The 12,083-nt window shown below is 39.1% G+C and overlaps 1 protein-coding gene across 1 annotated transcript in view; it reads right to left on the bottom strand.

The window, feature by feature from the left end:
* The window catches only part of LAMB4 (laminin subunit beta 4), a 93,783-nt gene that overhangs the window by 66,917 nt on the left and 14,783 nt on the right, over window positions 1–12,083 (bottom strand). Inside the window, 7 exon segments of the mRNA XM_037837461.1 lie at window positions 3,299–3,487; window positions 4,856–4,976; window positions 6,075–6,289; window positions 6,457–6,520; window positions 7,372–7,560; window positions 8,593–8,666; window positions 10,900–11,035. Coding sequence (XP_037693389.1) covers window positions 3,299–3,487; window positions 4,856–4,976; window positions 6,075–6,289; window positions 6,457–6,520; window positions 7,372–7,560; window positions 8,593–8,666; window positions 10,900–11,035 — 988 coding nt within the window.

The following is a 12,083-nucleotide window of genomic DNA, read 5'->3' as shown; positions in this document are numbered from 1 at the left end:
AAAACACATAGTTTTCTTCTAATTCAAGCCATTTGTTTCAAGAAAGGAAGGAACAAACTGGATTCATTTTAGAAGTGGTCAAAAGGAAAAAGCTCAATGTTATTTGGGAGAAACCCCAAAAGGTCAGTATTGAGTCCCAGGGTATAATTTAATTATGCACAGAAGTATCCTTTGGGGAAAGAATGTGGGTGAGTGGATAGTCCTTTACTTTGAAATAACCCTCTATCATGGCCTTTAGGGTACAAGTCCAATAAAATCTCTGTGTCACACAAATTATTTCCAGGGAACTTCTATTATCAGTGGGTGAGACCACCAAATCTTTGTTTTGCTGTTTTACATTTGAATGTGTTTTAAACATAGGACACTTAAGTCAACTTATGTCTGGAATCTGTTTATATAAATATTTAGGCTCAAACAAGGACAACTTAAGGAAAATTTATATGAGAATGCTAATTGGTCTTCTTAAAATATGTTATTCGTATATACACACTAACATGTGTTTAGGTAAAATGGGAGAAGTGAGAGTTTCATTATGGTAGCTTGTTACAAGTTTCTCATCTGCCTTTCACGGAAAAACTCCTTGTTTACAAAAAATGACTTCCTACTTTCATGTTAGGGGTACTAGTTTACTTTCCTTGGCTTCCTTCAAAAGCTCCATAAAATTTATTAAGTGGTTCTTAAGGAAGACAACTTTGGTTGGTGTGTTCAAAAATTCCAGATTCCTAGATTATGTTTCAAAACACTGTATTTTCCTAATTTTACCCAAGAGAACAATTTCTGTTACAAATATGTAGCTTTTAAAACATCAATAAAAGTTGTGTATGTGTATATGTGTGTCTGTGTGTGTGTGTGTGTGTGTGTGTGTGCATGTGCGTGATATTACAGGTTCTGGTAAAAATTGTAAGAGAATTAGGAAATTGATTTAAAGAAATATATTTTCTGAGAACCTAGCTCTTTGTATCAATTTTGAAGAAATCATGCAAAGTAAAATGCTGTGCAATTGTATACCTATTGAAGAATCTCAGAAAAATTTAATTAATGCATTTTTCCACATTGTTTTGATTTAATGTTAGAAAACTAGGGCATTTTATGTATTCAGGTGGGTACTGACTCAGTTTTTTAAATTACTTTATGTATTATGATGATTTAAAGTTTGAAGTCACTGTTTCATGGCAACAGTGTCATCTTTAAAGCTACATTGATGACATAGACTACGAAGTAGGACTTGTGAGAATTAGGAGATGCAATCCTCCATGGGCCCTGAGCATCCTGAATGTTCTTAATGAGTGTGCCAACAATGTAAGGCCCTGACTGCTCTTTACCCAGGTTATTTCTCAGGGTTGTGTCTGTAGCAAGTAACCTTGAGGGATGAGGTATCACCTTCCTCTGGACAAACAGTAGGCTTGCTTCCACTTGCCATAAAAGCCACGAAGCCTCCAAGCTCAGTGTTTCTCGATTATAAGAGAAATTCACCTGGGCTCCTTTGTGTTGCTCCTATGGGACTTAGAGTTCAAGTGAATTCTATGTCAACATAATGATCTTGCTGTTTGCTATGCCAGGAATAATAAAATCTTTTGTCTTTGACCCTGGAGTGTCATATTTCCCACCAGCATCATAGCAATTAAACAGACTAACTTATTTGCAAGTAGGGTAAAATCTCAAACCCAGTTCCTGACACTGGGTATTTAGAATCAGGTTGGAATGTATCTATGCAATAACATACAACAGGGCTGGGACTAGAGTAAGGCAAGGGAGGTGCCTAGAATGTAAAATTTAAGGAGACACTCACTCTCAGGTTTGTGCAAGTGTCAAACCTGCATTTACATGACCCTGAGATTGAGTGCTTCCTTAAATTTTGGGGCTAGGTGCTACGCTTGCCAAACTCTGTTTCTAGTTCAGCAGGGAAAGGTAAATTTTAACCATGATGCCATACCATTCTACTGGCAAAAATCAGCAAAAATTAAAGTGTGAAAAACTAAACATTGATAAGATAAAGAGCAACAGGAACTCATACACACTGTTGGAGGGAGTGTTCATTAGTACAACCACTTAGGAGACAATTCAGTACTGTTTAGTCAATTTGAAGGAATGTCTACCCTCTGGCCCAGCAAAGCCGCTCCTTCTAGGTATGTATCTTAGTCTTTGTGCATATGCACAAGGTCACATATATGAGAATGTTTATGGCAGCATCAAATGAAGAATGGACAAATGGAGTTTGTCATACTTACAGGAAGGAAATCTATACAGAAATTAAAACTGAAGAACTTGGGCTACCTGAAATGGACAAATCCCCAAAATCAAATGTTGAATGAAGTAGTCAAGTTGCTGAAGGATACATATATGATAATATCATTTATCTAAAGCTTGAAACCATGTCAATGTATACTGTTAGTGGAAAAAAATGTGTGAAAGTATAAAAACAAGCATGGTAATGATAAGTGTCAAATATATGACAGTTTATCCCTAGGAAAGAGGGTGGACAAATGAGATATACCTGGGGTATCAAGGCATCAGTGATGCCTGTAGTGTTTTATAAAAGAAAGTCCTGAAATATTAAGATTTCACAAAGCTGGGTGGTGGGATAAGGATATTTATTATATTGTGTATGCCTGAAATATTTCATTAAAAAGGTTGCAATTAAAGGTAAAACAAAAATATTTTTAAAAGGTGAAAAAAGAAAAAGAAATGAAAAAAGAAGCAAGGTAATAATCCCTCAGCTTGTGTGTTTTAACAGCAAAACTGAATTGTCTACAGTGAGTCAAATGTTCTAGCTAATTTCATTACTTGAGCTTACTTCCCTGAGCTGACCTCCAGGATACTCAGTTTATTTGCTGCATCTACTGAAACCGTCTGTCGCCTTCAGCTTGAATCCAGAATAGTTTTACGATTCAACTGCAGCAAGACTACCAGGATGCAACAGGATTTTTTGGCCCAACTTGTTTGTTTTTGCAGTCCCACCTTTCCCGACGTAGGGCAGTTTGGAGATGCTCTTCGGCAGAGTCAGGATCTGGCAGTCCAGGTGAGACTTGTCCACCAGAATTTTTTTCTTTTTGTAATAAATTAGTAAAATATTTACTTGATTATACCCTTTGAAAAGTGACAGTATCACAACTTAATGGAAAGTACCAAAACCTTCACAATGTTCTAACTTTGAGTTATCCCAAGAGGTTTTTCTATGCTTTGGTATTTGGAATGCTAGATGCTCAAATTATTTCCAGAAGACATTTTTCTCACATCCACTGTCCATCAGAAATTGCTCAAACAAGGGGAAAGGATCGGGTCAGAGGCTGGGACTCACGAATGCAGGCGTAGGGATCCGAGATGGCCTTGAGGGGGTCCCTGTAGAAGAAGGGCCTGCAGGCCTCGCAGTGTTGGCCCTCCGTGTTGTGCTGGCAGTTGTCGCACACGCCCCCGCTGAGGCCGCCGCTGTCCAAGTACGCGGTCATGTCGAAGTGACAGCGCTCGGAGTGGCCGTTACAGGTACACGCTGAGAAACGAGAGGCGCATTACAGAGAGACTGGCGGAGGTCTCGGTTACCCGAGCAGGTATCGATCATGGCATTCACTAATGCTTGCCATTCTTTAGCCAGAACGCCTTCTTTTTATAGATACACGAAGTGTGCAAAGGGTTAATGCAAAGGGTTAAAACAGATAATCTCCAAGGATCCTTCTGGCACTGATTCTGTTCACATATTCTCTAGAAAATGTGTTCCTGAAACGTTTAATATGTTGTTTTTAAAAATCAAGTCAACCAAGATAAGTCTCTTGGGTGATCTAAAAGCCCTTCAGTGCAATGTTGTTGTTCAGTAAAGAATACTTTTACTGATTCAGGTTTTGTAAATCTGATTTTTTTTTTCCACATTAAATTTTCTGTTTGCACAGGGATTCTCAGATAAGACTTTAGAGCTGGCAAAGTACTGGAGATGCATGTTCAGCCTCCTCAATGTCAGAGGAGGAAGCTGGAGTCTGGGGAGGAGAGTGGAGGGGCCTGGGAACCCGCCACACCTGCCCCCTGCCTGTCTGCTTCACCATGGGCAGGAGGGCTGGAAGGGCAGCTGCAGGTCTTTTCCCTCCCATCGGGGGTTCAGCCAGAGGAATGGAGGGAGAGGCTGTCTGTTTGGAGGAGTTTGTTTGTCTTCATGGTGAGGTCCGTGCTGTTTATCTGATGTTTTGGTATAAACAGCCTAAGCTCAGGCTGCATTTTTCTGTGTCTTGTATACTGTGACTCTCAAGGATGTTTTTTTTTTTTTTTCCATAAGAGCTCTTCTAGTGACCTTCCATTCCCTCAAAACTTATCTGTCCCAAGACTGGGAAAAGAAACTGAAGAGTAAGTTTGTTTGAAAGTTCATCGAAATTCAGAGGTACCAATTACATTATTAAAGAAAACTTATTAGCCAAAATATTTTATAAAAAATACAATAGACTTTCAAACTCAATTTCCTGAGAAATAAGAAACCTCATTTCTCCTATTACCTGTCATGTGGGTTTAAGGTCAGATGAATGGAATGTAGGACTATTCAGGAAGATAGTAGAGGTCTCTGAACTGAATCTAGGCCCACCAAATTCTGGAAGTTGTACCATCCCCACTGATATTATCATTACACGGCTATACCCCTTCTCTAAAAACGCATATTGTATTATTTTAAAAATTAAAGTTAGTTTTTCATGTGAGGGTTTGAGAAGTTTCTGATTCTTCCATGTGAGATAATCAAAATAATGATGTCACGAAATGGGAGCTGAGAACCCCAGGCTCACCACCTTCATAGCCTGCAGCCCCCTGAAACAAACTAAATGTTCTACAACATAAACAAATGTTGAGCACCCTCAGTCTATGCCAAGGACTTATTTTCACCCACATCTGCAAGTGCCATCCTGGAGGCCTTCAGCTGGCCTCCAAGGAGCGTCCTGGAAGAAGTCCTTGCATCTCTCACAGTTCGGGCCGTCTGTATTGTGCTGGCAGATACACTGACCGTGAACCTGCATTGTGTGATAAATAAAGAGTGTTAAAGGAGGGCTCATCTTTGAGGGCTTGGGATGCTTTAAATGGAAAATGAAATACAAGGCCAGGGGACCTCTCTGGGTCTTAGATTGCCATATGTTAATTACAATTTCAACCATGACTACCTTATCATTTGCTTAACTAAAATTTAAATTTTTAAAAAATTTAAGATGTTCAGTGAACATTTACAATATATATATATTTTGGCGTTTCTGAATTCTAGTTTTAGAGAAGCACTTTGTATCCTTCACTAAAATGAGGGATCAGATGGGGCGGTGTGTGAATGTATGGGGTTGTGGTTGAAGAGCATAAAGGAAAATAGGGAGCTAAAAAAAGGAAAGAAGCTGGAGAAAGGTATGTGACTTTCTCGAACTTCCACAAAATGCCCTAAATGGCCCAAGTTCAGAAGGAGTAGCTCAATTTTCAGTGAAACAGAGAAAGCTGAGTGTGAAGGTGCAGAAATCGCAACATCAAGCCTAGTCGAATTATGCCTAATAAATAGTTTAAAATTATTAGTAGCCACATCCCCTGGGGCTATGCATAAAAAATACAGTTCTTCTACTACATCAATCTTTTCAGACGAGTCCCAAGAATAAGCGAGATCTGTGCTGTGAAGACACAGTCATTCAAGTGTAGGAATATTACTTGACCATTTTTATGATCTCATATATTACTGAAACACCTTGGCAATGGGTACACAGTCTGGCACACAGTAGGCCTTCGGTAAATTTCTGTGAGAAAATGAATAAGTAATGATGGTTTCTCCCCACCAAATCTCCATTCCCTAAAATATAAACAAACAAAAAGGGAGCCAGAGAGGGAATGTTGGGCTATCTTGATATCATAAATCCTGCTTATTAATTTAATGATGCCCAGTATGTGGTAGGATCTCCCTCTGGCTGGAAAATGGGAAGGTCCCCAGTGACTTGTCGGGCCAGATAGAAAGATGCTTGCCCCAGCATGGTGCTGGTACTTAGATCTGCTGGTCCCCACAGAGAGGGTCTGATCCCCATTCAGCATCAGGACGGTGAAGGGAAGGTAGGAGAGCCAACTGAGTGTGTGGATTTGTAACTCACCATTCCAGGAGGGCTGAAAACATCTCCCCGCACCTTCTGCACTGGGCCACATTCAGTAGCATGGCCATTGCAAAAACAGCTTCCCTGAACAACCATCTCATACAGAGCATAGTAGTATTTATCAAGGGAATCATTTTGTCTCCTTCCAAGCAAAGTGTCTCCAAGGGTATGGAGTTTGGTAAAGTTTATCCTCAGATTTGTCAGTGTCACAAGATCTAGAGAAAGGAAAATAATGAATCAAAGAGTATTTTGGTTGCATCAGTTCACAGGACTTTCTTTGGCTGATATTCCCTTAATGTACAGAAATGCAATAAGGACTACATGTCCCTACTATGCAATTTTTAAAAAGGCATTGATGTGAAAAATATAAAACAATGCCTACCCTGGATGTAGGGACTGTAAGGGTTTTCTATTTCAAAGCTGGGATCCAAAACTTTTAGAACAACCTGTAAAACAAAAGGAGGTAAATTTATTTGCCCCAAAATACCCACAAATGCGCTCTTAGAGAGATCCTGACTTAATAAGAGGCTGAGTCGTTGCATTCCAGTAAGTTTAGGATGCAGATTACTGTTTGGGTTACAATATGAATAAAAGTATCAAAAGTGAAAAATGAAGGAAAGTTATTAGTCATTTTTTTGCCTCTGCATCTACACGTGGTCCACATAGACAGAAGTGGTCATCCATTTGTGAAACAAGTTCTTGAATTACATTGGGAAGGAGTCACAGGGTCGCAGTTCAGCATGTCATCTTCAAGTTCGATCTGGCAGGGAATGCTGTAGCTGCCTTCTGCCACCAGTTCTCTCTGCTCTTCTTGATAAAACAGTAACTCCCAATGCCACTCCCACCTTAACCCTCTGTTAGTCATTGGCTTTGCTCAAAAGGGTATTTCTGGCAGAATCTACCTGGATGGCAGTTTACACAGCATGGGAATGAGACCACTAATCCAGGGCTGTCACTAGCCTATATGGCTACTCTGCAAAGGTTAGAAACGGGCTCCCTTTCTTCCGGGTGCCTTGTGCCAGGGTGTCCAGACTTGTGAGTGGGGCATGGGCTGCATTCCAGCCCCTGCTCACCTTGAGCTGAGCAATCTTGTGCAGGACTATTTCTTAGAATGTATTTATTATTTCTTTGTGTTTGAGATAATTCAGAACTCATTTCAATTAAGCACTTTTCATTCTTAAAAAACCAGCAGCTCAAGTTGCACTTCAGTAAACACTGTCTAAATTTTTTCATCTAAATTAACCATATTATTAAAAGTTTAATTTAAATAAAAGAAATTCAAGGAAGGAAGTGCTACCTCACCACCAGTTGAGGGTTCAATATCCGAATATTTGGAGTCGCAAACAAGGTCTCCGACTCCCTGGGCCTGGCCAGATGTGATGTCAGGAAAGGAAGTGGCACAGTCTTTTGCAAAATATTTGATAACTTTCCAGGTGTGCCCGTAGTCTGTGGAACGTTCAACCAACATTGCAGCAGGCCGAAAAGTCTATGAAAAAATGAGGAAAGCTTGTAATGCTCCACAAGGTAGATTTTATTACTCACTTCACGTTGGATATTTGTATTTTCTAATCTCATTTCATTTCAAATTTTGTGTATTTTAAAAAAATCTATTATACAACAAATATACCAAGAGCTCTTTCCAAGTAGGCAAGTATTTATGAGCAAATACCTTGTCTTCAGAATCTAATTCCATTTTTAAAATGTTTATGGCTATATGAATTATTAATTGAAGATGGAAAGAAGAATGGCATATAAACAAAAGAGCTAATGTAATTCATATTTTACAGCAATTTGGACATGGCTCTCTTTGGTTAGAAAGCTTTTTCTCTGGCAAACTCTTACACATCCTTCAGAACCGAACCATGACATTTACCCTGACACCCCAGAGCAGAGTTAGTCTCCCTAATTTCCCCAACATTTTAATCAAACCTCTATTTCTGCACTTATCACTTTGTATTATAATTTTCTATTTATATGTTTGCACCCATGACTAGAATGTGAGCTCTATGAGGGCAAAGACAGGTGTGCTTTTCATTTTTTATTATCAAAAGTCTAATATCTGCCTTGGCATTGACTAGAATGAAATTAGAATTTTGATGAATGATTAAAGAATGACTATAGCACAGAGACTTGCTCTGGCATCTGAATAACTTTAGTAAAGAGCCTTTCATTTTCTCCCCTCTTAATCACAACCTGTCTATATTTCCCTGTCCTTTTTGCCTAAAATTTATCTTTCTAGCTCATGTGGTCCCTGTCACCCCCATGCTTGGAGTTTTCCTTTTGGCTGTGTCCTCTAAGAATGTATTATTTGTTTGTTTGCTTAATCATATAGTCATTGACTAACAAGTAGGGTTTTTTTTTTTTCCTTCAATCAAGGAAAACAACTCCACATGACAAATCTGAGTCTGGGTTTACACAGCTTTCTGTCCTCTGCAAGGAAGCAAAGAACTGAAATACCAGGTAAACATCGAGCATTTTGTAAGTAGATAAAGGGGCCAACAGGCCTATACATCTGTACCTTGAAGGTCAATATAAGATGGCTGAACTGAAATAATGCTTCTAGATCCAATCTGATGCTGACATGATCAAGACCTAAAGAAAAATCCAGAAAAGAAGAAAACCAGTGACTTTGAGAGACCCCTGTTTATCATATCAATCCCCTGCTATTGCTTGTATGTCATAGAACCTTTTTGAAATCACATGGCTGGTGATCACCACTGATTCCCAGTCTGTTTGAGTGGTTTTCCATGCCCCACTGTGCCCAGGAGAAGATCCATGTGAGAACAGTACAGGCTTCACCCTGACAGTGCCCACTGTGTGGCAGCACTACATTCCACCGGAGAGTTTTAGCACATTTCCAATAGGTGGAAAGCAAGGGCTCACTTCCTTGTACTCAAATGTTGACTTGAGTACACATGAACTGAACTAGCAAACCATAGCATGGTAAAAATTGACACACCTTTTTCTTCCAGCAGTCATTTAAACTTTACTTGGCATAAAACACAGCTTGAAATCTCCCCCTTGGAGTGGGAATCTGTAGGTTCATTTATGACCATGGAGAAGACAGAATCATCCCACCAGGACATTGCATGGAGCTAGTTAGCTGTGACCCATCTCTGGCATGCATGAAAGGATCAGCCCCATCCTGGTTATGGTGGAGGCTCAGATCTCTCTAGAGCAGCACAGTCCAATAGAAATATAAGCCCCATATATAATTTAAAAATTTCTAGTAGCCACATTTAAAAAAAAGAGACAGACAGATGAAATTAACTTTAAGGTATTTAATGCGCTATATCAAAATATATTCATTTTAACATGTAATCAATATTAAAACATTAGTAATGCTTTATTTTACTTTTTTTTTTCAGGCTAAGTCTTAGAAATCAGGGATGTTTTTATACTTACAGCACATCTCAATTTGGATTAGTGGTGTTTCAAGTGCTCAGTAGCCCCATGTGGCTAGGGGCTACCATATTGGACAGCACAGCTCTAGAGAACAGTGGCTGGACTATGACAGTGAATTAGAGTTTAGCTAAGAGTTCCAGGCAGAATGGTTTGGGGAATGGCCTGCTGTTGAGAGGGCAGCCATGTTCCAGGCTTGGCACAGTGTTAAGGGCTCCTGACCCTTTCCACAAAGGAGGGCTACTTTCCTTTTTCTGAAATGCCTGCTTGAGAAATCTCGTTCTATGTAATTAACTCTGAAAGAGGAACATTCCCTTTGTGAGAAGACGTGGAACAAATGCTGGACATGCAGATCAAAACAGATGTTAAGCAAAAATGGATACCATTCATCAATGAAGATAAGTGATTGTGGTAAAAACTACCTTGCCTTCATTAAGGAGATTCCAACTAGAGATCAAGAATTAAGATCAGAATGAACTGACATTTAGACAGACACTAATCATGTATTTGTCAAATGGATGTGATAGAAAAGAAGCCTCATATTACATTTTCCCTAAACTATCTTGTGTTATGGGAATAATCATAATACCCAAGATAGTGTTTGGGTATCTGAAGAGAATAGGGGGATTATAACATACAGAGATATGATGAATGGAATAATTTTCTGGAGGGTAAAGAAAACTGGATGAGTTACAGACGAGTGTTGAATAGAGGTGATCCTGAGCGACAAATCTGCACTGGGGGAATCTGACCCGGATGGAAATGCATGTAGGTACATAAGGCCCAAGGCCAGGGGTGGGACATGAGAAATCCCTGGGTCAAGTCCAAACTTAGGGGGTCTAGGAACTATGGATGGTCAGGACCAGTGTGGGTTTCAGTATTAAAATTGTTCCTTAATAGAGAAGGACATACATCCAGGAAGGAAAGAACTTGTCAGTAGCCAACTACCCTTTCAATTGAATTTTTATAGTAAAGTCTGGCTTGCAACAAGAAGTGAAATGTCCTTTTTCTTCCTCTCTACATGTATTGAAGATGGAAAAACACATGCTGCTAACTCTCAGACTTCCTGTGGCATCATTCGCTCAGTTTACATCAGTATGTTTTATATTAGGCTTAATTTACCAACACCCCATAAACTTCCTTATTTTTCACAAAGAAGAACAAAAAAGATGCAAGGCTATGTTCTTCTCCCACATGGAAACAGTAGTTATGTGCTTAAAATACACTTGGATTTCTCTAAAGGACAATAGTCTTTCTTAAAATGAAAATAACTTTTGCTCTTTATAAGGGTCTCCCCGTTCTTGGTGGATACTATTTCATTCCAGCCTAACTGCTTGCTGTGACATTATTAAAATCATACAGGGAGAAAGATGTTTTATTATAATATGAAAAAACAAGAAACTGGAAGGGAACTTAATCATACCATTTTCAGATTGCCACCATTTCTTTTCTCTGGCTGGTTCAAAACTTGAAATTACATTCTCAATGGTGTGACTGTTGGGTTGGGCATATGGATCATATGGAAATCTGGAATCACAGACAAAGCATTTTTGTTCCCTCTGGAAAACACCATGTTAAAACGAAAAAGAAATATTTGTAATTACTTATTGTTGATCTGAATTTAAATACAGCTGTACTTACTATATTTGCCTTTCAGTCTGGCTAAAAATAAAAAGCAGAGGAAATAACATGACATCAATTTTTCCATCAATAGGTGCTTAAATACAATAACAAACTAAATTTAAATATGACCTAGAAATTTTATAAATTTATAAATTGGGCCAATACCACACATTTATGAGGAACTAATTTTTTTCATATGAGGCAGATGATTTGGAAGTTATTTGAAACTGTACAGAAATAATTATGATGTACTTTTTAGTTAGAATTGTTTCCTTAAGTCAAAACCCAAGGAATATTTGGCAACAGAATTAATGAAAGAATTGGCCACAAGGTTATCTGCAACAGTTGTTCTTTCTATCTCAGATTTTACAGGCAGAGTTTTTGGTAGAAAAGATTTTGTAAAAGACTTTCTATTACACATGTGGATTTTGTTGAAGATTTTCATTGAATGCACAGCAGAGACACCCATGCTCTTGTCTCATGGACTAGAAGGTCTTAGGGAATTGGAATTAGTTTTGCTTAGGATGGCTTTTCAAAGGTTACAGCAGCCGGGATTGCCTGTGGGCTTGCTTAATTTAATGAGTCCATTTATAGCAGTACTTAAAACTCCTAAGAAGCTCTTCAAAGATTTCCAAAGGACTGCCAGTGGCCTGCATACTTGTTCCTGGCTACTTGTTCCTGCAGGACCTTGAAGGGGCATTTTGCAAAGCTCCCAGGAAGCAGGGACTGTTTATTAAAATCCTCTATAATGGAAATTGCCCACAGCAGCATAATGTGCTGGTAGGTACATGGTGAATGTTGTTTGACAGTATACCCTTATCATGGCTTACAAGGCCCTGCATGGTCTGCCCTGGGCTACTTCTTTGTCTTTTCTCTACCGGTCTTCCCCTCACTCACTTGGCTCTAGCCACATTTGCTTCTTGCTGTTCCTCGAGTATACCAAGAAACTTCCTGACTTAGAATTTTGGTACGAGCTGTTCCCCC

This window comes from Choloepus didactylus, chromosome 5 (assembly GCF_015220235.1).
Source record: "Choloepus didactylus isolate mChoDid1 chromosome 5, mChoDid1.pri, whole genome shotgun sequence".
In the NCBI taxonomy this organism is placed as follows: Eukaryota; Metazoa; Chordata; class Mammalia; order Pilosa; family Megalonychidae; genus Choloepus; species Choloepus didactylus.
This window is presented reverse-complemented; position numbering and strand designations above follow the sequence as displayed.